Source organism: Sitophilus oryzae, unplaced genomic scaffold (assembly GCF_002938485.1).
Source record: "Sitophilus oryzae breed Bouriz unplaced genomic scaffold, Soryzae_2.0 scaffold_1621_pilon_pilon, whole genome shotgun sequence".
In the NCBI taxonomy this organism is placed as follows: domain Eukaryota; kingdom Metazoa; phylum Arthropoda; class Insecta; order Coleoptera; family Curculionidae; genus Sitophilus; species Sitophilus oryzae.
In genome coordinates this window covers 216,530-243,836 of record NW_022146305.1, presented here as the reverse complement: position 1 = coordinate 243,836, position 27,307 = coordinate 216,530, and the positions used below count along the sequence as shown (strand labels likewise).

Below are 27,307 nucleotides of genomic sequence, written 5' to 3'. Positions count from 1 at the left end.
AATTATATTATACCATTTTTTACCTATCTCTTTAAGTTTTCGTAGAAAATGCATTTTCTTGTAATTTAGAATTTATTTATCAACATACCCATGGAATATTGACATTTTAGATTATTTTTAAAGATGTACCAAATTTTTAAAGAGTACAGATACTAATATTGTGGATATAATTCGTTTATTTCATTACAAAATAAAAAAAAAAACTGTTTAAATATTTGTTAAAGAGGACCAATTAATGTAATTCCAGTATTCAAACTACATTAACTGACTGCATTGATTAATAATAATTATTCCAAATACTAAAAAACTGAATTTTGTATGGGTATTAGACAGTGTGATAAAAAGTAACACCTTAAAAATTATATTTCATTTTTTAATAAATGCTTATTTATAACAACAGAGACTTGAATTTTGATAACTTATTATTATATTGATTTCTGACTCAAATCCACATTTATTTAGAATAATTTATTAACGAATACAATTAAGTATGTAATTAATTAGTATATGGGCGGAAATAATGGTGCTATATTTAATTAATGGTATACTCTTTTATAAAGATTTAAATAGTTTTCTCTTTGCATACAACATTATTGTTTTTAGCAAAACGATAATATTACTAGAATGTCAATATATGATGTCAATATTCCATGGATGTCAATATTCCATGGGTATATTGATGAATGAGGTCTAAATTATAAGAAAATGCATTTTCTACGAAAACTTGAAGGGATAGGTAAAAATGGTATAATACAATTTGATAGACAATTAAATTGTGCATCTGATTCTCCTAAAATATACAGGGCGTTCCATTTAAATTAAACAAGTTATTGCCGTTTGAAGCTAATAATTATTTAAAATAAATTTTTAGACACTCTGTATAAGGTAGTATTATTTTTATTATTGCAACACAATAACTGATCAATAAATAAACTTCAGTAAATATTTAGTATTAAAAACTTTGATACCCTTGGAGAAATGAAGCCTTAAAATGTTTACTGCAATTTCACAAAATTGAAAATATTTCAAAAACGGTAAGGTTTAAGTATAATAAACCTTAATCAAATTTACCTTTATTTTAATCGTAGAAACTAAAAATGTAATAATATACAGGGTGTTCCATTTAAAAAAATACAACTTTGATATTTTTAACTTATTTGGGACACTCTGTATCTTGTAAATTATTTTTAAATTGTACCTCTAATAGTCCTTCATCGAACATAAAATTTAAAATTTGTAAAAATGTAATCGTTTAGCTACAATACTCCGTGTCGTATGTGGTGAACAACCCTGTATACACATACACATTTCTAAAAGTTTTATTTCACATTTTTTTAATATTTTAAGTCAATTATTTCTCTAAACGTTTTTCGAAATTTAAGCAATTGTTTTCTTTTAACACGTAATTATATTGAATTTATTCTGAAAGTATTTATTCTGAAAAATTTTCAGAATAAATAAATACCTAAATATTGAAACTTAATAAGTACTGAAACATACAGCGCCCTAATATCTCGACCTCCGTCCGTTATGCTCGTAACAGGTTGAAACAGAATGTATCTAAAACAACTGATGCGTTATTCTCCAACCTGTTTCAAACCTCCATAGACAATCGACCGATGCAGCAGCGTTCCTTTCCCACTCCGATTATCTCGACCGCCGCCCTGTTATGCTCGTAACAGGTTGAAAAACAACATATCTAAAATGACTGCTTCTCCAACCCGTTGCGAGCCTCCATCGACAATCGACCGATGCAGCAGCGTTTCTTTCCCACTCCTGTTATCTCGACCGCCAGGCCTTATGCCCGCAACTGTTTCAAAAAACCTGCTTCTTTTATATCCTATTATTTTTAAGCTGTTGCAAACCCAATACTACCATCGACGGTTTCGACCGAAGCAGCTACGTTCGCCGTAGCGCTTTCCCCACTCCGTTGTCCGTTGTCTCGCCGTCTGTATCGATGGTTGACGAAATAACATGTTTTCCATCCATACTTGATACTAGTTGTTTTTTGGAATTGCTTCGAGCAGCATAGAATTTCGTGGTGGTACAGAGCGGCGACTTCGTTTTTCGTTTCACGAGCGGCCGATCTCTACGTGTCGTTATTTTATAACTGTTATTTTTTAGAAGTAGTAACGGTTGCGTTATGTTATTTATAAATAATTGTTATAAAATAACAGATAGTTAAATAACAACCCATCACTACCAAGAGTTGGCTACATTGTGACACATCGGGGCTTTCATCCAATTGAATGCTAAATGGAAACGTCGAAGCAATTAATTCTTCAACAACTTGTAAAACATTTGACGACATTTCCGCAATTCTAGAATGAATAACATCGTTTGATAAGGGAACAGCCCTCAACTTTGTTTTTTTTATCCTTACGCACATCGCGTAGTGTTTAGTGATTAAATACCTACTGAATTCGCCTCCCTACACTATTTCTTTTCTTAATAAATATGTTTACAGTTAACTCTTATAGACATGTTATGAACCCCTAAGGGGTCCGTGGACCACACTTTAAGAAACCTTGCTCTAGGTGATGTCGAACTTAAAGAATTAGACTCAGATTGTCAAAGTAACTTAACTTAAAACGGTTTTATAATTTATATTAAAATCCCTGTAATTTTATTTTGTATCGCATTAAATATTTCAAAGTAATTACTTAACATACTTTCGCCATAACTTCATCGATTTGTTGGGGTCGGTAGCTCAATGTAGCCGGGAAGCAAATTAATTTTGTAGCTTTCATCGAATTTCGAAAATTAATTGTTGAAAACTCGGGAATTTGTTCGAAAAACGTACTTAAAAGTTTGTTCACCCTCCGCTCTGGAATACTTAGCGTTAAAGCTAGAATAATGTAATAACATATTTTTGTTGGAAGTTTGAGTTTGATGGTAATAAAGGAATATTTGTTTTAGTAACTTCGACATAATAATATCAGTTTGGGAGTTTAAATAAACCTGGTTAAGTAAATAAGTTAGAAATGTTATTGTTGGGAAGATTTGTTGAATTTTGTAATAGAGAATTTTAATATATTATAGTTTTTTAGAACTATAACGTAGGAGTATTTTTATTTGTTGTGTGTATTTTGGTGTTTGAAAATGTGAAGACAGTGATAAATTATGAAATAAAATATGTTCTTGAACTGACATTGTTTTTGGTGTTGACGTCGACTTCCTAGCTTATAATTCGGTACAAAAATTATATCAATAGTTAAAGTAAAACGATATACAGGGTGATCCGAACTGTATTCCGGAAACTTGGGCAGCATATTCTGCAGATAAAAATAAGTAAAAAAGTTCGTATGAATGTATGTCCTAAAATGCTTTGTTTTGGAACAACAGGGTGTAGTTACATTTTTATTTTTATTTTTTTCCCAGTAATTTCTGAATTTACTTCAATATTTGGACAAAAGTGGCACTATTTGAGAGGGTGTACAAGGCAAATATACTCAAGGTGGTTTGCCATTGCCTTCCTTGAGGTGGCGGCTCGTTGGTCGCTCTATTTAGATAAATAAGTATTTTTATTTAAATAAATAGAGCGACCGTACTGGCCGGGGATCGAACCCAGTACCTTCCGCTTCGCAGATCGACACACTAACGCTGGAACTACGGCCGGCCACTGTATAAAACTACCGAGTGACAAAATATACATTTCAGAAACAATGTAAATGAATAAGTTTTTTTGTCTTTTTTACTACAAAATGTTATAATTACTATTGATAACTATGTAATACACACACCGGAAAAATCTAGGGATATCATTTTATCAAAGTTAAAAATAAATGTTTTCAATAAACAACCACATATTTGTAGGCCGATTCTTTCTACTTCGATTGAAACGAAGTAGTCACACTAGTTATTTCTAAATTTGGGATATTTGCAGAAGTGCATTTTTTGTCAAATGTATAAAAAGCACCTAGCATCAATTGTTCGAATTTAACCTGTACTGGCTATGTTTTTATGATAACTGGCCAGAATTTATTCAAATAACTCTGTTTAGTATTAAACGACATTATGGAGCGTAGACATCTTAACAGAGGCGAAATGCTAGGGGCCATGGGATGCTCGAAGCTATAATGCGCCAAATCGACGTAGCTAGAGCATTAAATACAACGCAAAGTGTGATATCGCGAGTAAGTGCACGCTACCGTGAAAGTGGTGATGTTGCTGAAAGGCACACAGGGAGACATCGTATTACTACCCCTCAGCAAAATCGTTTTTTACAATTAAATGCTCGACGCCGACCGAATCTTATAGCAACAGAGCTTAGTTTAATTATCCAGGAAACATATAATGTAACCGTTAGTCCTGCCACTGTTCGCAATAGATTAAGAGAGGTCAACTTAAGAAGCAGACGCCCCTGGAGAGCTCAACCCTTAACGAGAGGAAATCGAGAGGTACGATATTTGTGGGCTCAAGATCATGTTCAGTGATCGAATGAACAATGCGCCAATGTTCTCTTCACGGATGAGTCACGCTTTGGAATTCATCCGGATTTGAGAAGGCTTAGGGTATGGAGAGAACCGGGAAATCTTATTTGGTTGGATCATGTTCAGGAAGTGCACCCTTATGAAGGTGGAACAGTTATGGTCTGGGGAGGAGTTCAGTTAGGCCGAAAAACCGATCTCGTTTTTCTTGAAAGGTTTCTAACAGGAATCACATATCGTGATTTAATTCTTGAGCCTGTCGTGTTACCATATGCCAATGATTTTGGGAGAAACTTCATTCTCATGCATGATAATGCACGGCCTCATACAGCCAGAGTGGTAAGTGAGTTTATCAATGCTCATCAATTAAACATCTTACCCTGGTCGGCACAATCTCCTGACCTCAACCCCATCGAGCATGTATGGGACGCGGTCCAAAGAAGAATTTTGAGAATGGATATGCCTCGTGAAACTCGTAGGGATCTGGTTCGGGCCGTGAATGCAGCGTGGCAGGCTGTACTTCAAGAAGAGATCGACAACCTGATCAGGATCATGGAGAGAATGAGATATTGAAATGAAATGAAAATTTGAGAACTTTTTATTTTTTAGGTTATCCATAAATTTTCTTCGAAAAAATGTTGATAAAACAGTTTCTTTTGAACTTTTGGCACAAAAACATTTCAAATTTATGATTTTAGTCTAATAACTACTTAGTCAACTAGTGTAATTTATGTCAATGATGACAGGTATTGAGAATTTGGATTCCAAATATCTCGAGAACTCGTAGCAATTTTTATCAAGAGACCATTTTTACGTAGAAGACGTCGTAAATGTATATTTTTTTACTCAGTGGTTTTATACAGGTACGGACGAAAAGTTATTACTCTTCTAATCAGTTAAAAAAATATGTAGGTGGCACCCTCTATAAGTAGGAGTCATATTGACATCAAAATCAAATTCATCCTGTCAAAAAACTTCCAGACACCAATTTTCATCCAAATATTGACCTTCCTGCAGAAATTATTTGAAAAAATCGAAGTAAAAATGATACTTCTACACCCTGTATCTCCGAAACTAAGCCATTTTATGACATATTATATTCATACGAACTTTTTTACTTATTTTTATCTGCAGAATCTGCTACCAAAGTTTCTGGAATACAGTTCGGACCACCCTGTATACGAGTATTTAATAAGCACCGCAACAATAAACGTAAAACTAAAGACTATTTCATACAGAAAATGAAACTAGAGGTGCCAATATAAAGCGAGAATGAAAACCTACTCTACCTTCACCAAATGTGGCAACCCCGACCGAATATAACTATCTCATTGTTGGAAGTGAAAGAGCTTAGAGACACAATATCTCTTTTCTAGACATTTTTTTATTTTCCTCTCCAGCTCCACCGAACCGAAGTAAAAGACCTTTTTTATTTGCTTATAATGGTCTGAGGGAAAATTAGGTTTAAAGAGGTTAGAGTTTAGACACTCCAACTCATTTCTGTCGATTCTGCACTATTCTTCCTTCAAATCGACCCATTCTCAAACGGCAGCAATTAAATTTATTTCAGCACTTTTAGGTTTTGTTTAAAAAAAGTTAGTGGAGCCTTGTAGAGTGCTAGAAAAAATACTAATGGGTTGATTAAAGTAATTTTTCTATTTTTTTCTAGTTATTAAAAATTTAAATTGCCTTGTTTTTTAATTAAATTGACCCTTTATAGGTTGATGGTCGCTAAATCGATCACTTTAATCTAACCAACTAATCAGTAGCGTGGAAGAGTATTATCGCCCAGTTTGTTTGCTATGCTTATTGGCCGAATTAGCTTGTTGGTCGAATTGGTTAACGTAAATGGTTGAATATTCGACCTGTAATCATTTTCTATGCAAATTTCGTGCGATAAACATTTAAAAATATAGAAAATCTGCGACGTTTATTTCTTTTTATTTGGTGCACCAAAATTACGGCTCGGATGATATTTTCTAAAATTCTTAATATATCCTGTATATTTTCGATCGTTTCTCATAGGATGCGGGTTTCTCGAAATACAAAATTTGATTTTTTTACTAAAACGATAATATTACTAGCCCATTTGTATGCTAAAAGAAAACTATTTACATTTTTATAAAAGAGTATACCATTAATTAAATATACCACCAGTATTTCCGCCCAAATACTAATTAACTACATACTTAATTGTGTCCGTTAATAAATTATTCTAAATAAATGTGGATTTGAATCAGAAATCAATATAATAATAAGTTATGAAAATGAACATCTCTGTTGTTATAAATAAGCATTTGTCAACAAATTAAATATAATTTTTAAGGTGTTGCTTTTTACCACACTGTCTAATACACATACATAACTCAGTTTTTCAGTATTTGGAGCAATTACTATTAATCAACGCAAACAGTCAATTAATGTTTGAAACTGTCAAATAGTTTGAATACTGAAATCATATTAATTGGTCCTCTTTAACAAATATTTAAACAGTTTTTTTTTTATTTTTTAATGAAATAAACGAACTATATCGACAATATTAGTATCTGCACTCTTTAAAAATTTGGTACATCTTTAAAAATAATCTAAAATGTCAGTATTCCATGGGTATATTGATAAATGAGTTCTAAATTACAAGAAAATGCATTTTCTACGTAAACTTGAAGAGATAGGTAAAAATGGTATAATACAATTTGATAGACAATTAAATTGTGCCTCTGATTCGCATAAAATATACAGGGTGTTCCATTTAAATTAAACAAGTTATTGCCGTTTAAAGCTAGTAATTATTTAAAATAAATTTTTAGACACTCTGTATAAGGTAGTAAAGTTTTTATTATTGCAATACAATACCTGATCAATAAATAAATTTCAGTAAATATTTAGTACTAAAAACTTTGATACCCTCGGAGAAATGAAGCCTTAAAATTTATACTGCAATTTCACAAAATTGAAGATATTTCAAAAACGGTAAGGTTTAAGTGTAATAAACCTTAATCAAATTTACCTTTATTTTAATCGTAGAAACTAAAAGTGTAATAATATACAGGGTGTTCCATTTAAAAAAATACAACTTTGATATTTTTTATTTATTTGGGACACTCTGTACCTTGTAAAAATATGTTTAAATTGTAGCTCTAATAGTCCTTCAACGAACCCAAAACTTACAATTTGTAAAAATCTAGCCGTTTAGCTACAATACTCCGTGTCGTATGTGGTGAACAACCCTGTATACATTAGATCATTACATATTATCTATTTGCTTTAACAGTCTTTGGTTGAAACATCGACCACCCTTCTTTGTTAACTTTTTGAAAAATGTTATTAAGAAGATATGCTCCCTTTGTGTTAGTTTATATATTTTTGAAGTCAGTTTGATCAAACTAGAAAATAATTAGTACCTACTGCCCTATAAAGGGTCTAAACTAAATCAAAATAACAACTGATCTGTGACAGCAGGTGGAAGAGGGTATTTTCCACATTGCTTTCTCTTACACACCACTGTCTTTGTTAAAATCGTTGTATAATAACAAAAAGATGGCGTCTCCATTCCCCCAAATTTGTCTAATCATCGCAGAAAGGGTTGAGGACGTATCCATGTGGAACGCACCCCACTATAAGACGCAAACAAAAGAAAGACAAGGAGAATATCTTGATCGATATCGTTAAATATTAATTTCCAGAGGATCGGGATACAAACAAGGGGCAGGCTTTTCCAGACATCTCTGTTTTCCATTTCCATTCCCTTTTTATACAATAAAATCTCGAAATAATATGTTGTCGTTTATTTGAAGAGAACGAGAAAGGAATTTCTTTTATTCATTAATGAAATTCCGAAGTAAATTTATGAAATAAAGAAGTAAAATATTAAAAATATCTGAATGGGTAATCATATTTTTTAATAACAACATATTACACATTGTTCATGAAAGTAGAACCAAATTCACGTTCATTAATAGTGTTTTTAAGGATTTAAATCAAATTATATAAAACCAAACCTAGTGAAAGCTATAGGTCCTAGATTCTTGTGCTAAATTATTCACATAAAAATAGTACAATATGATCGAAAAAAAAACGGCGTCAACGATGGCTATGAAATGAAAATCGCTGTCATTTTATATGTAAAATGATATGGGAAATGTCATTGATTGTTATTTCCAAGCCAACTAGACGCCGTTTTTTTTTCGATTATAGAGTATACTGTTTTATTAGGAGTAAAAATGAAAATTTTGTGGCGAAGCTGTAGGTACGTTTGACATTACAGGCAAGGCACAAAATGTAATTTTTACTCAGAATAGAACATGCTATTTTTTTTAAACGTTACAAATAATTTTTTAAGCAATTTCAAACATTGCGAGTAAATTGTGAGGCAGGAAATTGTAGAGAGAAACAAGCCCTATACCATAGGATACAACATTTTAATGAACAGTGCTTTCCATAAAATCAATAAAATGAAAAATATACGAAATAATATACATGTACTGATTTCTTTCAAAAATCGACAACTATGAAACTATGATCTCTTCCCCGACACAAACAGTACATTGTGAGACAGGAAATTGTAGAGAGAAACAAGCCCTATAACATAGGATACAACAATTTAATGAACAGTGCTTTCCATAAAATCAATAAAATGAAAAATATACGAAATAATATACATGTACTGATTTCTTTCAAAAATCGACAACTATGAAACTATGATCTCTTCCCCGACACAAACAGTACTTTGTGAGACAGGAAATTGTAGAGAGAAACAAGCCCTATAACATAGGATACAACAATTTAATGAACAGTGCTTTCCATAAAATCAATAAAATGAAAAATATACGAAATAATATACATGTACTGATTTCTTTCGAAAAGCGACAACTATGAAACTATGATCCCTTCCCCGACATAAACGGTACATTGTGAGACAGGAAATTGTAGAGACAAACAAGCCCTATACCATAGGATACAACATTTTAATGAACAGTGCTTTCCATAAAATCAATAAAATGAAAAATATACGAAATAATATACATGTACTGATTTCTTTCAAAAATCGACAACTATGAAACTATGATCTCTTCCCCGACACAAACAGTACATTGTGAGACAGGAAATTGTAGAGAGAAACAAGCCCTATAACATAGGATACAACAATTTAATGAACAGTGCTTTCCATAAAATCAATAAAATGAAAAATATACGAAATAATATACATGTACTGATTTCTTTCGAAAAGCGACAACTATGAAACTATGATCCCTTCCCCGACATAAACGGTACATTGTGAGGCAGGAAATTGTAGAGAGAAACAAGCCCTATACAACATTTTAATGAACAGTGCTTTCCAAAAATCAATATAATGAAAAATATACGAAATAATATACATGTACTGATTTCTATCGAAAATCGACAACTATGAAACTATGAACCCTTCCCGGACACAAACGGTATATTGTGAAGAGTAATATAAAAAATATTTAAAGATAATACCGTCAGCGATGGTTATGTCGGCGATCGCTGTCATTTTACATGTAAACTGATATGGGAAATGTCAACGACCGTCATTTACAAGCCAAATGACGCCTTTTTTTCGATCATACTGTACCATATAAGTAATTATATAGCGGGAAACTATGGTGACACTCGCTGAATTTGACACTTTATGTCTGTTTAATAGTATATTTTCGTACTTTTATGCCTAGGCTTCAAAATTGCTTTTTTATATTGTCAATCACGTTTGCAAAAATTAATACTTTTTTGTAATTTTTTTACCAGTCACTTTAAAGAAATATATAATTAAAAGTTTTGTCGCGACGCCCCTGTTATTTTCTTTTTCCGTACTCTCTCTCTCTCTCTGAGGTCCTTTAAAATCGAGTTTATTTCTGGAAACGCAAGCTCCCAGGGTCACATTTTACCTAATGTTGTTACATCCAGATCCATTCGATTCTGGAGAGAGTTGTTCCTTTTTTATTTTGTAATAATGCAAAGTGGAAAGTTTGAATAGGTCTGTAAAAAAAACTTTTTTTATGAATAAAATATGTTTTTTCCATAGCAACTGTTAAAATTGCCTTATATCTATCAAAAATAGTTAATTAATAATTTAATCTACCCTTGTGGTAGATTAAATGATGCTTTACAACGAGGATAGATTAAAAACTTTATTTCTCCTCGCACGTTTTTTAATTGCTTTCATTTTTGAAAATTTTTGTATTCCTTTTCATATTATTATTGTTTATTATTTTTTTTTATTATCATTTATTTATTTATTTATAAAATTGCGTAATTTTTTAACCAACTGAAGTCTTTAAATTCAACCAATAAAATTAATATCGTATGGTCGGACAACGGATGCATGAAAATCAAGCTTAGCAGCAAAAAGGAGATGCTAATTTAAAATCATTATGATTACTATGATTAACAACTAACAACTAACACCTAATGCCATATTTTAAGAAAGACAAAGTTAAAATCACATACACGTCATAAAACCTCTATCAAATTCCATTGTCCAACCAATTTTACCATCAGATATTCCATCCAAATAACAATTTTACACACGCTCTTTGCATTAAATCGCCAAAGGTAAAACGACAAAACAACAATCTCGTCCTGCATATTAAATTCGCATCCCACCATTCCTCTTTCTGCTGTATCCTGCCATCCAGTCACCCACCACCCATTTTGACCCTTACGTCTCCCCGATTTAAGGGCCGAAACGAGTTTAGCAGAACCGCAGGCTAAACGAAAACGTAACGCGTGAGCTGGGAAACGTAGGCAACTTTGTTGTTTGGCCTGCTTTGATGACAGACGGGACGAGAGGAGTCAATTGTTTTCCCTGGCCGGACATCCTCAGGGTGTGTGCGCATTCTTCTTGGGTGTGAATAATTTAGATGCAAAGTTTTTGGAAAAGTTTCTTTGTTGTTCGAACGTCAAGGTTGTTGCATCTCCCTCTTTAAAATATACGTTGCAGTCGCTTTAAAAAATTGGAAAAGGAAGATCCGTGGTATGGGCATAGAGATTGACAATGAATGTTTGTTCACACTTCAATTCGCAGACGATCAAATAATAGTCGCCAATCACAAGGATGATATGCGATGTATGCTAAGACAACTTATTGAAGAATACGGAGAATGGGGCTTCACAGTTAACATAGACAAAACAAAATATCTATGTATAGGCGCACAAGAAGGAAATTTGAAATTGAACAACGGTCAGGAAACTATTCAGTGTCAAGAGTATGAATACCTGGGAATTACATTTGATAATACTGGAACTGATGGCAGAGAAATAGAGAAAAAGATTACCAATGTGAAAAAAATAATCGGATGTCTAAATGGAATCATATGGAGCAAATCAATAACAAAGCGAAGAAAATTCAATATACACGAGACCATGATAAAGAACAGCCTTCTATATGGAGCAGAAACATTGAGAATAACTGAGAAATACAAGAAGGGGATAGAGGCCGTAGAAATGGATGCCATTCGAAGATCAATGGTATATTCCAGACAACAACGAATAAGAAATAATACCATAAAACAACAAATGGGTATAGATGGCACGATAATGGCAGGATGTATAGAGAAAGCAGCTGATCTGGTACGGATATTTAGACCGAATGAAGAATACAAGATGGCCCAAGAAAATAATCAATTGACAACCAAAGGGCAGAAGAAAACAGGGAAGACCGAGACTGGAATGGCAAAAAAGCGTACACAAAGCGATGATAAAAGAAACCTGTCAACAGAGGATTTGTTTTTTAAAAACTTGTATTTTTTTTAAATTAATCAAAAATTTATCTTTGAAAAAATGACGATAAAACATTTTCTGTTAAACTTTTGGTACAAAAACATTTGAATTTTATGATTTTAGTCTAATAACTATTTAGTCAACATGTTTAATTTATGTCAATGATGACAGGTATTGATAATTTACATTCCAAATATCTCGAGAACCATTACTCGTAGCGATTTTCACCGAGACATTTTTTACGTAAAAAACGTCGTAAATGTATATTTTTTATTTAGTAGTTTTATACCGGTCCGGACGAAAAGTCATTAGTCTTCAAACCAGTTAAAAATATGTGGATGGCGTCCTCTACAAGTAGGAGTCATATCGTCATTAAAATAAAATTTCTTATCTCAAAAAACTCCCAGATACAAATTTTCATCCAAATAGTGACGTTACTTCAGAAACTATTTGGAAAATATCGAAATAAAAATGAAACATCTACACCCTCTATCGCCGAAATTAAGCGTTTTAGGATATACATTTATACGAACTTTTTTACTCATTTTTATCTGCAGAATATGCTGCCGAAATTTATGGAATATTTTTAAATAATATAATAATATATTAATATATAAATTATTTGGTAGCCGTATAGCTATTTCTAAATTATTTTCTGAGGTGATTTTGCAATTTAAAAATTGAATACAAAATGAAATTGATTTGGAAAATAGATAGATTTTTATTATAAAAGAACTTCTCAATATAAATACCAGACTGTCAATATTTCAATTTGCAGTAAGTAATTTATACATTTCCAATATCATTTCATCTACTTTCTCGAGTCTGTTGTAACGTCAAGATTAATATTTTCAATTTAGTGCAAGAAGATTAATAACTCTTTTTTTATTAGGACTTGTTAAGATTATATCAAAGATGTGCTGGAAAAGTATTGAGATCAGTTTGCTGTTTATTAGATTGATAAATTATCATTAATAATATTAATATTAAGGGCTCAAACTTTATCAGAATCTTTTTTTCATCATCCTGAACAATATTATCTAGGTAACTAATAGTTATTTTTTATACAAGACGATAAAATGGTATTTTATCGTCGTGTATAAAACAATATTTTTTCCATAGCGAGTTACGTTTTAAAAAATATTCAGAAATTATTATTTCAAGGAATTTATTACGAGTAGAAAAAATATTGTGCTGGGTTGGCGTTGGTTTCTATGTAATTTGACAAATAAATAAAGATGTCTCTTTAGTTGTCAGTTTTGAGTCAATATTTTTTAATTCTGTTTCGTGTCGATTGCTGATTGAATTGGATCCAGAAATGGCTCTAAACGAAATAAGTAAATTGCCAACAGATATTCAGGCTGAGGCGACAAACGCCATATCCAAACTTCTTCCATTTAAATTCCGAATAACTTATGAAAAGGAATACAAACATTTTCAAAAATGAAAGCAACTTAAAAAGGTGTGAGAAAAAAATATATTGCGGTTAAAGTACTATTTTATCTACTATTTTTGATAGATATAAGGCAATTTTAACAGTTGTTATGGAAAAAAAGAAAAAATACATTTATTTTTTTGGTGCGCCCTAATCAATATGGTAGATAGTTAACGGCACATGATCTATAAAGGCTGGTTTAAAAAATTATACCACACTGTATAATACAAAAGATTAATGACAAATTCTTTCAGAGCGATTATTCATCGTGACAAAAAAAAACACTTCCTGGAAAAAAACTATCTCGAAATTTTCTTGATAAAGCGAAAAATAATAAAAAAGACAACATTTCTATTCTTCGAGTTTTGTGAAAAGACGAAAATGAACTAAGCTGGCGAACAATATCTCTTATAATAGACAATATAAAAGATGAAACATAAATTTCAATGCAGCGTGAAAAAAGGCTTGTTCTATGAAACGTGTTGTATTAAAGAATCTGACATACAATTATTTAAGAATTAATTATGATGAAATTCTTTTTTACCAGAGTTTATTTTTAACGGTGTTATTTAGGGGATGTGTTCTTCTTGGCATTTTGAAATTGCTTTTGTAATGTAGCTATTTTGGGAGAGATATGAACTGCTGATTTTTGAATACGACAATGAGACGCGGTATTCCCAAAACTATTTTCAGCAACACTAAAGAAATCTTCCGTCAGTTGGACTGGACAAATAAAGGATTAAAAATAGATGGAGAATATCTTAACGATCTAAGATTGTTTGTGTCCGAGAAGGGATCATAGTTTCATAGTTGTCGATTTTCGAAAGAAATCAGTACATGTATTAAAATTAAAAGAGCTTTTCTTCCTTAATGATCTCTAGTATAAATTTTGTTTCCACAATTTTTTTCGTGGTAGCTAGAGGGTGCTGTTTGACATCATAACAGATATTGCGCTTTTGCGTAAAAATTTTAAATAGGAGGCTATATTTCCCTTTGCACAGTTAAATAGAGCACAAAAGTGTCCGGGAAGGGTTCATAGTTTCATAGTTGTCGATTTTCGAAAGAAATCAGTACATGTATATTATTTCGTATATTTATCATTTTATTGATTTTATGGAAAGCACTGTTCAGTAAAATGTTGTATCCTATGTTATAGGACTTGTTTCTCTCTACAATTTCCTGTCTCACAACGTACCGTTTGTGTCCGGGAAAGGATCATAGTTTCATAGTTGTTGATTTTCGAAAGAAATCAGTACGTGTATATTATTTCGTATATTTTTCATTTTATTTATTTTATGGAAAGCACTGTTCATTAAAATGTTGTATCCTATGTTATAGGGCTTGTTTTTCTCTACAATTTCCTGTTTCCCAATGTACCGTTTGTGTCGGGGTAGGGATCATAGTTTCATAGTTGTCGATTTTCGAAAGAAATCAGTACATGTATATTATTTCGTATATTTTTCATTTTATTGATTTTATGGAAAGCACTGTTCATTAAAATGTTGTATTCTATGTTATAGCGCTTGTTTCTCTCTACAATTTTCTGTCTCACAATGTACCGTTTGTGTCGGGGAAGGGATCATAGTTTCATAATTGTCGATTTTCGAAAAAAATCATGTATATTATTTCGTATATTTTTCATTTTATTGAATTTATGGAAAGCACTGTTCATTAAAATGTTGTATCCTATGTGAATATGCGCTTGTTTCTCTCTATAATTTCCTGTCTCACAATGTACGGTTTGTGTCCGGGAAGGGTTCGCATAGTTTCATAGTTGTCGATTTTCGAAAGAAATCAGTACATGTATATTATTTCGTATATTTTTCATTTTATTAATTTTATGGAAAGCACTGTTCATTAAAATGTTGTATTCTATGTTATAGTGCTTGTTTCTCTCTACAATTTTCTGTCTCACAATGTACCGTTTGTGCCGGGGAAGGGATCATAGTTTCATAATTGTCGATTTTCGAAAAAAATCATGTATATTATTTCGTATATTTTTCATTTTATTGAATTTATGGAAAGCACTGTTCATTAAAATGTTGTATCCTATGTGAATATGCGCTTGTTTCTCTCTATAATTTCCTGTCTCACAATGTACGGTTTGTGTCCGGGAAGGGTTCGCATAGTTTCATAGTTGTCGATTTTCGAAAGAAATCAGTACATGTATATTATTTCGTATATTTTTCATTTTATTAATTTTATGGAAAGCACTGTTCATTAAAATGTTGTATCCTATGTTATAGGGCTTGTTTCTCTCTACAATTTCCTGTCGAAATTCCTCGTCTTCGACTCGGGATAATTTTCAAAATATTCATGAGCTCGAAAAAATTTCCGGAAATGATTTGATCTCTAATGGTATTACTAGTGAAAATTCAATTCCTCATTAAAGAATTTTTCTGTATATTAAACTTTTCGCTTCATATAGAGCAAAACCTTACCTTGCATTCAACATCTATAGGTTCATCTTTGGCAGCTCCAATAATTTTTCTGGCAAGTCCATCCTTGCAAACTGGTTCAAACTTGACCCTCAGATGGAAGGCTGGACTGACTGAAGTGCCTTCTTTGTTAGTGGCTTCGCAGGCGTACCTACCGGAACTCGCTCTGCTAACACCCTGAAAAATATAATATTGTCATAATTATCCCACCATTTTATTTTGTACTTGAGATGGAAGGAATTTATTACGAGTAGAAAAAATATTGTGCTGGGTTTGCGTTGGTTTCTATGTAATTTCACAAATAAATAAAGCTGTCTCTTTACTTGTCAGTTTTGAGTCAATATTTTTTAATTCTCTTTGGTGTCGATTGCTGATTGAATTGGAGCCAGAAATGGCTCAAAACGAAATAAGTAAATTACCAACAGATATTCAGGCTGAGGCGACAAACGCCATATTCAAACTACTTTCATTTAAATCCCGAATAACTTATGAAAAGGAATAGAAAATTTTTCAAAAACAGAAAACAATTAAAAACGTGCGAGAAGAAATAAAGTTTTTAATCTATTTCTCATTGTAAAGTATCATTTTAATCTACACTTGCAGTTAAAGTACTATTTTATCTACTATTTTTGATAGATATAAGGCAATTTTAACAGCTTCTATGGAAAAAAGTATTAATTTATTACTTGGCGATTCAGTTAATGCATAAAAGTGTTTGATTAATTATTGAAAAGCATTAAAAAGAGCATTTGCATTAAGTTCCTTAATGGATCGATAAGCCTTTTGTACAACGGAAAAGCCGTTATAAAACATGTTACGACTTAATCAAACCAATTAATTATCGTTTTAAATTAAAGTAGTAAAAGTTTAATTATGTCTTTGTGAAGAATAATGCCTAATACAAGATAAAATATGTGCTATTAAAACTTTCATATAAGTGCGTTGATCCTTCATTAAATTTATTATTGAAAGAGTATTATAATTTAAGTACTTAATTATGTTTTATTGGAAAAATATAGGTAATGAAGGTTATAATGACATTATTTTTACTAGGTTGTGATTGTGATTAAATAAATATCTGTAGCTCCTAGAATAAAAAAAACTTGGGAATTTTGTTAAAGTGTAAACCTAAAGTATGTTCTAGGATGTATTTCAGGAAGATATTTTAATTTCTATAGGGTGGCTCAAAAAAGCGTGAGTGGAACGGGAAATTTTTTTTAAAATGGAACATCCTGTATATTATTGCATTTTTGGCTTCCTTTCAGATAGTGATGACGCTTTGGAACAGGATTTTCGAAACAGGTTTGTTTTGGAACTGGCTTGGAACAGGTTTATGTGCTATCCTATATCAGTTCCAGTTCCAACTGTTCCAGCTGTTTCAAAACACTGCAACTTAAATTAAATACTTAAAGAAATAAATTCTTGGAATTGTTTAAATTATGTTTGTTATCTACTACATTTGTGATACTAGATTCTTAATAGTGTATTTTTCAAAATTAGATAATTATATATTATATTGCATTTGGCAACATCGCCAGTACGTTTTTTTGATGGTAAGAAATTATCTTCGCCTATTCTGTTTACATTAAAACAACTCTGCGTAAAAAATGTATACATACCGACAAAGGAACCGCTTGTTTTTATTATCTAGGAATGTAAGTTGTTTTTATTTTATATGTATTTTACTATTTTACATAATAGTAAATGTTAGATATACTTTTCTTTCTGTACTTTTAAATATTGATTTCCTATTTAAAATTTATAATAAAAATTTAGTTGAATTTTAATTAAATATATCAAATATCGGGCACGCTGCGAAAACCGTCACCCTTGTTTTTTTACGTCTATGCACTATATTAGTGCACTCGCACTCAATCTCGATAATATAACGCCAAGCGACCGCGTCGCTAAAGCGATATACTACCTCGTTTCTCAACTGAAACTAGTTCTTTTTACTTCACTGTTCCAGGTTCCAAACTGTTCCAAGACCCAAACAGTTCCAAGTCCCTAACTGTTCCAAGTGCTAAACTGTTCCAAGCCCTAAACTGTTTCAAGTCCCAACCTGAACAGTGGGACTTGGAACAGTTTGAGACTTGGAACAGTTTGCGACCTGGAACAGTTTAGGGCTTGGAACAGTTAGGAACTTGGAACTGTTTGAAACAGTTAAGTAAAAAGAACTGGTTTGAGTTGATAATCGAGGTCGTATATCGGTTTCGCTAGTCTAGCCAAGTCTAGCGGACGCAACCGTTCAGGTGTTATCTGTTATTGTCGGGATACAGGGGCGTAAAAAACAAGTGCGGCTGTTGCCGTTATTTAAAATATTTAATTAAAACTCAACTAAATTCTTATTATAAATTTTAAATTTATAATATTTTTTTTTAAATATTTTATTTTTTAATGTCAACAGAAACAGAATAGGTAAGGAACATTTTTTAGTATAAAAAAATGCTGGCGATGTTGCCAAATGCAATATAATTATCGCATTATAGTTTTTTTTTGAAAAATACAGTGTAAGAACAGTCGGTTATTATTGTTTTGTATTATAAATATAGTAGATATTAAAAAAAATAAACTCTTTTAAGAATTTACTTTTTAAGTATATCACAAAATTATAAATCTATATTTATTCATTAGTGCTTATACAGGGTGGGTCTTAAATAAGTGCACATATTTTTAGGGGTTGTATATATTTCGATTCACATGAGTTTTTTTCGGGAAAACATGTTTTCGAAAAGTTTATATTTTTCGAAAATTTGATAGTCTTTTTTTTAATGTTTAGTTAAAAAACATTATGTCTTGGTAATATAGCAACATAGACAGTAGATTAAATTTAGAGAAAACAGAAAAATCCCCAGTAGTTCTCATTATTTCAGCAAAAAATATTCTTTTAGGTATATAAATTTAAAAAGAAAAATAGCAACCGAATCAGAATGACGCAAGTACGGTATTAATTTTCGTGTTGGAACAGTTTGGAACTGGAACAGGTTTCTTGGAACAGGTATCTTTTGGAACTGGAACAACTTGTACCTGTTATTAAAAAATCGCTGTTCCGGCCATGACTACTTTCAGATAACTTTACATAATTCTAAATAAATTTCAATAGTTTCAGAGATATTAATAATTAAATAAATAGTTATTTATGGTACTAGTGTGTTATCTTATGTTTAGCTAATTTTCTCAAATGACTTATACAGGGTGTCATTGAAATAGTGTAAAAAAATCGGGGGGTGATAGTACTCCTAAAAATAGTAAAAAAAGTTCCTATAAGTATAGGGCGAAAATGCATATTAAGGGAGTTACGGGCACTGAAAGGGTGAATTTAAAAAACGGTTGTTTTAAAATTGTAGGCTTAGAGAACGAGATAAAATTTCGAAAAAAAATCCTCTGGCATAAATTTTGACCCTAAATCAAATGGTGATATTGAAAAATTATTTGGAAAAGCGGAAAGGGTAGTTTTTGCAAGGGTAGGGGTTTTTTTCGTGAATAACTTTTTTGAGGTTATTTTTTTTGTAACGTGGGTTTATTTTTTGAAAACTACATACTTTTTCCTACAAGAAAGGTACTCTCTCTCATTGTTGCACATGGCCCAGAACGATGGTTTTCGAGAAAATTGAAGACAAAGAGTTTGCTCTGATGGGTTGCTAACTGGTTAATCAACATAAACTTATGAAAGTTATGGCGGTTCAAAAGTAACCAAGTAGTTATTAAATAATTAATTGGAAAATCATGATTTTTAAAATATCTTATTGCTTTAAAAAACGAAATAATCCAATTACCAAAATTCCTTATTAAAATAATGCATTCCTTAATTCATTCATAGTAAATGTTCAAAGTGACCACCATTCATTTCAATCTAGACATCTGATCTTCTTCTCCACGATCTGCGTACCCTGTGGAATATCATTGTTGCTGTCCAAATTTGATTGGAACAGTCAATAATGCGTTGCCGTAGTTACTCTTCAGTATTAATCGGCACTGAGAAAACCACATTTTTTTAAAACCAAAAAAGATTATTTCGTTTTTAAAGCAATAAGATGTTTTAAAAATCATGAAATTTTGCTTTTTCAATTAATTATTTAATAACTACTTGGTTACTCTTGAACCGCCATAACTTTCATAATTTTATGTTGATTAATGGCAAAAATATGGTAATCTTATATCATACAGGGTGTTCAAAATTCTATCCGCATAAAATAGGTCCGCATTTAAAAAAATGAAGTTAAAAGCCACAATGACAAAGTGACATTTTTTTTAAAATATCTCTTCAAATCTTTTAATCTTTATGTGTTAATGAGGTTTAAAATTCAAAAACACGCATGTGTTTTACAACGCCCATTATCAAAATTCGAGATGATCATCATTTTCGTCATTTGCTTCACACTAAACGGAAACTAACGATTTTCCTAAAGCCCATATTCAAGCTAATTGCCGACTTACGTCTTTCTGTCGTATTTCCACGATCGTAATTTCACGATTTCCAGCCATAATTACCGATAGAAATATCCATACATTAGCCAGACGGAGATACGCGACGTTGTGCCTCAAATTACGGATATAAATCATGGGCACAAAGTGCCTAGAGACCCCGAATTATAAAATAATTAATCGAGGAACTCCATTAAAAAATCGATATAGTGGAAATAAATAACTGTATCGATTTTATACTGTAATAGTTTGAAGAATTATAATAATAATTATTAATATTTATTATCCCTCTAGCAGTATTATTTCTTTAATCTACGACAATGTCATTATGACACATTTAACATTGTCATTTGGATGTTATTATCAGGGGGGTGACAGTGAAATAGGAAAATTGTAAACAGTCATTAGTGTCATTCCTGTCATCTCCTGACGACAAGTATGCCCGCCTAGACAAGGACAACAATGTTTCTGTCTAACTATTGTCTAACTAAAGCAAAAAAAGATACCTAAATACGTTTATTTATTGTAAACATTAATTATAATATCAGTACAATTGGTTAAATTAGTTCCAGACGATGACAGGTGAGTTGAATTTTTAGAAAGTAAATTTATTTCCTGAGTGCTTGAACTTGTTGAAGACCCATCATTGCCAGAAATGTTACCCAAAATGTTACATGACACTTTTTTCTTATTTTCTTTGCAATTTTCTATATTCTGCCACTGTGTTAGAGCGCCAACCACCATTTGTCTTTTAGCAGTTAATAAATTCACTCCTGAATTTGCAAGCAACGACGCAGACGATCTACGGAAACAATGTCCAGTGTATTGTTGTGGATTTGGAAGGCTTAGGAACAATGTTATTTTATCGGCATTTTCCCTAAAGTATTAATGCCAACGGGTTGCTTAATATATTTTCCATTTCTGTAGCCTACAAAAAATCGAGTATTCTTTGTGTTCCTTGGCCGCATAGCTATATATCTTCGAACCATTTCCACCATATTTATTCCTTCAACATTCCCTTTCGTTATAAAAAAATCTCGTGATAACTTTGTTTTCGTAAATGGAATAATGACATGAATGCATTGTCCTTCATCTTTAACATTTTGCAGCTGCAGATTTGTCAACTCGATACGCCGGCAGGCTCCCGCAAGTCCCACTATCAATGAAACTTTTGTCAGGAAATAAGTTTTTTCATCGACTTCCAAAAAAAAAACGAGTTATGTCTTCTTTTCTTAAAATTCTCGATTTTTTTGACCGAAATCCTTCCGATTTTCTTTTTAGAAATGCAATTAAATGGACGTACTTACTAATATCTGTATTTTTCTTCACTGATATAACTGAACGTAGCATGGAATAATATACCCAAAGTGATGAAGCTTTCCTATGTGTTGAAAGATGTTCAAAATATGTCAGGAGAACCTTTTCGTTACTACTATTCTTGATTCCTTTCCCTTTACACCAATCTTCAAGTTTTACATAGGCTTAACAAAACAAACAAAAACAAACAAAACAACGCTTTATTGTGCAAAAAGCCAAAACAGCTTCATCGACAAAGCACTCACAAACAACAAAATCACAAAAAAATACAAACAACAAAAAATACACAATACAAATAATACAATTCAAAAAAATTTAAGTCTTTAAAATTACAAAAAGAATATACATGGACAATTTTAGAACAGTATGCAGTAAATAGATATAATTTTAAAGTTATAGAATATTAAATAATTGACCTTTGACCAGTGTGTGAGATGATCAAAATTTTAAAATACAAAATTGTTCATAATTAAACATCAAGAAAAAAGTCGTTTACCGCATATAGGGCTCTCTCAGTAGGTATGATTTTAAAGCTTTGCGAAATGCGGGAAAGAATGAAAGCGATTTGATATTCAAAGGCAGATGATTGTACATTGTTTTGGCATTGTACAGTATTGAACAACAACTAGTTCTGAGCTCGGGGTTGGCAGATAAAAAATCGTGCTCTGCATTCCTAAGTGGATAGTTATGAGATGGCCTTTCGGGATAGCAGATATGTGCTTGCGGATTAAGCAAACGGATTCAAAAATGAATAAAGAAGAAAGAGTCAGTATTTTCAAATTTTTAAAGAAATTCTGGCAGTGAGTTCTACTGTTTAGTCCCAATAAATATCGAACTGCTCTCTTCTGAAGTATGAAAACACGATCAAATTTTGTTGCTCGTACGTTTGTCTTGATTTTTCGGGAAGTAGGGAATCGACAACGTTTTGCGCAATGCCTTCAATATCCGCAGGGACACTTTCAGAATCAGAATCACCCATATTAATATTATTTTTTGCTTTTTGCTAAAACTGAACGTTTAACACAAAATTGAACATCAATAATGGAGTTGTCAAAGTCAAAATGGAAACAATCAACAAGCACGGTTACTACGACTAATATGGGCACCTGATAATTTTGAATTTTAATTTTTATGAGGATATCTCTGATATTTTAAATTAAATCAAATCTCTTTGGATCGACCCTCGTGTCGCGTCGTAGATTAAATTTTGAATGATACACGTTCGATACGAACTTTTTAATGAAATTAACGTTACACGCGTTTCATTATGATGTTCGTATCGAACTTGTATCATTAATACCTATTATCCAACAGCCACTACTTATACAAACATTACTCACATGTATACATGCATATAAAATAAATAATAACACAAAGCTGAAGTTTTTGAAGTTTTCTGTTTTGCATTTTAACTATCTAGAACGAAACCAGACCATTAAAACTGTTTTTCCGTTTAAAATTAGTGAAACGCGAACCACGAAATACCGAATTTCTCCACCATTTCGAAACAACAATTAAAAAAATGGGCGAAATTTAAAACTGCAAGACGGGCACTGCAATGCAAGCGAAAAAAGCTAGAATTAAAGCAGTCTGCAACGGCTACTCTTTTTCCTGTGCTGCCCCAATTGCTGACTTTAACAAGAACACTAATGAAGGGAGTTAGAGTGCTTTTGCTGTAAGGAATAAAATTACGTATTAAGTTACCGTGAACTGGACTCTAAACGTTTTAATAGTTCTGAGGATTTGGGGAAGTGTATTTCGAAAAATATTTTTTTAAAATCAATACAGTCTTTTTTTTAAAGACAAAAATAATAAAAATTTAAAAAAATCGTAACTCCAAAATTACAGTAGCTAGGGAAACGCGGTTTTCAATTTAGGATTAGGAATAATATTGCAAAATTTGTAATAACATCAAAATCCGTGTGGAGAACTCCAAACTCCCATCGGACGCGACCCCAGGTGGCGGATAGGGGAAATAACCGCGGAACCAAAATTGAAAAAATTCCTTTTTTTTGAAACTAAAAGAACTGCCTACCAACTTCTTTTTAACATATTTTAGTATGGGCGGCTATACGTGCCTCCGGGCTCCAATTTTTATTTTTTGTAAAATTACTTATATTTTTTTTTCAGTGTAGGCATTCTTTGACCAACTTCATCAACAAAGATATCTATTTCTTGTTTCTGATCCTACCTACACAATTTTATTAAAGTTAAAAATAAATGTTTTGAATAAACAACCACATATTTTTAGGCCGATTCTTTCTACTTCGATTGAAACGAAGTAGTCACACTAGTTATTTCTAAATTTGGGATATTTGCAGAAGTGTTTGTGCATTTTTTGTCAAATGTATAAAAAACACCTAGCATCAATTGTTCGAATTTAACCTGTACTGGCTATGTTTTTTTTGATAACTGGCCAAAATTCATTCAAATAACTCTGTTTAGTATTAAACGACATTATGGAGCGTAGACATCTTAACAGAGACGAAATGTTAAGGGCCATGGGTATGCTCGAAGCTGGAATGCGCCAAATCGACGTAGCTAGAGCATTAAATACAACGCAAAGTGTAATATCGCGATTAAGTGCACGCTACCGTGAAAGTGGTGATGTTGCTGAAAGGCACACAGAGCGACATCGCATTACTACCCCTCAGCAAGATCATTTTTACAATTAAATGCTCGACGCCGACCGACTCTTACAGCACCAGAGCTTAGTTTAATTCTCCAGGAAACACATAATGTAACCGTTAGTCCTGACACTGTTCGCAATAGATTAAGACAGGTCAACTTAAGAAGCAGACGCCCCTGGAGAGATCAACCCTTAACGAGAGGAAATCGAGAGGTACGATATTTGTGGGCCCAAGATCATGTTCAGTGGTCGAATGAACAATGGGCCAATGTTCTCTTCACTGATGAGTCACGCTTTGGAATTCATCCGGATTCGAGAAGGCTTAGGGTATGGAGACAACCGGGAAATCTTATTCGGTTGGATCATGTTCAGGAAATGCACCCTTATCAAGGTGGAACAGTTATGGTCTGGGGAGGAGTCCAGTTAGGCCGAAAAACCGATCTCGTTTTTCTTGAAAGGTTTCTAACAGAAATCAAATATCGTGATTTAATTCTTGAGCCTGTCGTGTTACCATATGCCAATGATTTTGGGAGAAACTTTATTTTCATGCATCACAATGCACGGCCTCATACAGCCAGAGTGGTAAGTGAGTTTATCAATGCTCATCAATTAAACATCTTACCCTGGCCGGCACAATCTCCTGACCTCAACCCCATCGAGCACGTATGGGACTCGCTCCAAAGAAGAATTTTGAGAATGGGTATGCCTCGTGAAACTCGTAGGGATCTGGTTCGGGCCGTGAACGCAGCGTGGCAGGCTGTACCTCAAGAAGAGATCGACAACCTAATCAGGAGCATGGAGAGACGATGTAGGGCTGTAATGAACAGTAGAGGAGGCCATACCCTTTATTAAGTAAAAATGGTTTTATCTTTTTTTTTAATTCACAGTTTAGAATAAAAAAAAATGTGTATATTTTTTTGAGCTCAACAAAAATCAAGGTAAATTTGAAAAATTCGGTAAATTTCGCATTTTTATTTCCAATACGTCCTGTAAACTATTTGTTTATTTTAATTTTATTATATCAGAAATGCAAATAATAAAATTACTGATGATGGCTGGATAAAATTGTAATATCCCTAGACTTTTCCGGTGTGTGTATAATAACCTGTACGCTTTTATAAAAAAAACTAAACATTAAATTGCGAAACTTTGTTATAATTTGACCTCCTTTATAACAAATCATAAAAATGTTGGAAAGAAATAATAAAATAACAAATAACTAAATTATTCCACGTGCAACCAAAAGCATTAATAAAGCAAATGTAATTAATTTTAGTTGGAGATCTTGTTACAGCTCAAATAAATGTAATTTATGCTTTAATTTCGGCGTTATTGTAATTAAAAGCTGTTTTTTCGTGTAACAAAATGAAATTCTGGCTGTTTTTATTATTTCCGATGGTTATATTTTTTTCTGTAATTGTGATTAAAATTATTTAGTTACAGAAATACCTATAATAATATATTTTTTCCATAGCAACTGTTAAAATTGCCTTATATCTATCAAAAATAGTAGATAAAATAGTACTTTAACTGCAAGTGTAGATTAAAATGATACTTTACAATGAGAAATAGATTAAAAACTTTATTTCTTCTCGCACCTTTTTTAATTGCTTCCATTTTTGAAAATTTTTGTATTCCTTTTCATAAGTTATTCGGGATTTAAAATGGAAGTAGTTTGGATATGGCGTTTGTCGCCTCAGCCTGAATATCTGTTGGTAATTTACTTATTTCGTTTTGAGCCATTTCTGGCTCCAATTCAATCAGCAATCGACACGAAAGAGAATTAAAAAATATTGACTTAAAACTGACAACTAAAGAGACAGCTTTATTTATTTGTCAAATTACATAGAAACCAATGCCAACCCAGCACAATATTTTTTCTACTCTTAATAAATTCCTTGAAATAATAATTTCTGAATATTTTTTAAAACGTAACTCGCTATGGAAAATAATATTGTTTTATACAGGACGATAAAATTGCATTATTGTCTCCCGAAATTAATTCACTAATCCACGATTTTATCGCTCGTATCTTTTCGGTCGACGATAAAATACCATTTTATCGTCTTGTATAAAAATAACTATTAGCCCTCCTCTACACATAACGTGTTTTATCTGAAATTTTACAAAATTGTTTAGGGATATTTAAATCTTTTCAAATAGTTACAGAAAAAAATAAAAACCAAAATTCGGTTTTTCTAAATAACATAACTTTTTTCTTATTTAATTATCTTTGTATCTTTTCTGGTTTTACGGTTTATTCCTCTAATGTGCATGCTTAAATAGAACACCTTATATATACTCCTTCTCACTTCTGTAATAGAAATAAAGTGTTGCTATGCAGCTCAGTATTGCATTTTACTGCTGTTTGACTGCATAAAAGCAAATATGCGTTATTGGGTGCATTTATTACAGGATAAAGAAACTATGCGAATAATTTGATAGTCTAACGAATACTGCACCACTGTATTATGGGTTAAAATTGAAATACCAAATACAGCTGAACACAAATTCAAGGTGAAAATGCCAAACTCAATATAAATATGTTGTTTTTTTTTCTACTGTAGACGTTAGTTATAATAAAGAATTATAAAAATATACGAGGTGTATTAAAATGTAGAGTCTTAAAAAAATTAAAAATTAAGGAACAAAAGTAAGAAGCAGTCATGTGTATTTTAAAAATTTACCTGGAGTACTAGGGTTTGATTGCTGACTATAACACCTGCTGTGCTGTTGCTGAGTAGTCGTTCATTATCTCTGAGCCACCATACTCTATGCACCTGCAAAAAAAAGAAAGATTTTTAACCTTGCAGACACAGAATCGGTGTCGTATATTATTTTGTTAAATTTTTATATTGACTTTCAAGATTTTATGATACTTTTATATTACAAA

The 27,307-nt window shown here is 31.9% G+C and overlaps 1 protein-coding gene across 1 annotated transcript in view; it reads right to left on the bottom strand.

Moving 5' to 3' along the window:
* LOC115880277 (nephrin-like) overlaps positions 1 to 27,307 on the bottom strand; it is a 275,606-nt gene that overhangs the window by 65,381 nt on the left and 182,918 nt on the right. The window contains exons 7-8 of the mRNA XM_030897460.1: positions 27,102 to 27,194; positions 16,047 to 16,220 (exon numbers count right to left, since the gene is read on the bottom strand). Coding sequence (XP_030753320.1) covers positions 16,047 to 16,220; positions 27,102 to 27,194 — 267 coding nt within the window. The remainder of the gene's footprint in view (positions 1 to 16,046; positions 16,221 to 27,101; positions 27,195 to 27,307) is intronic.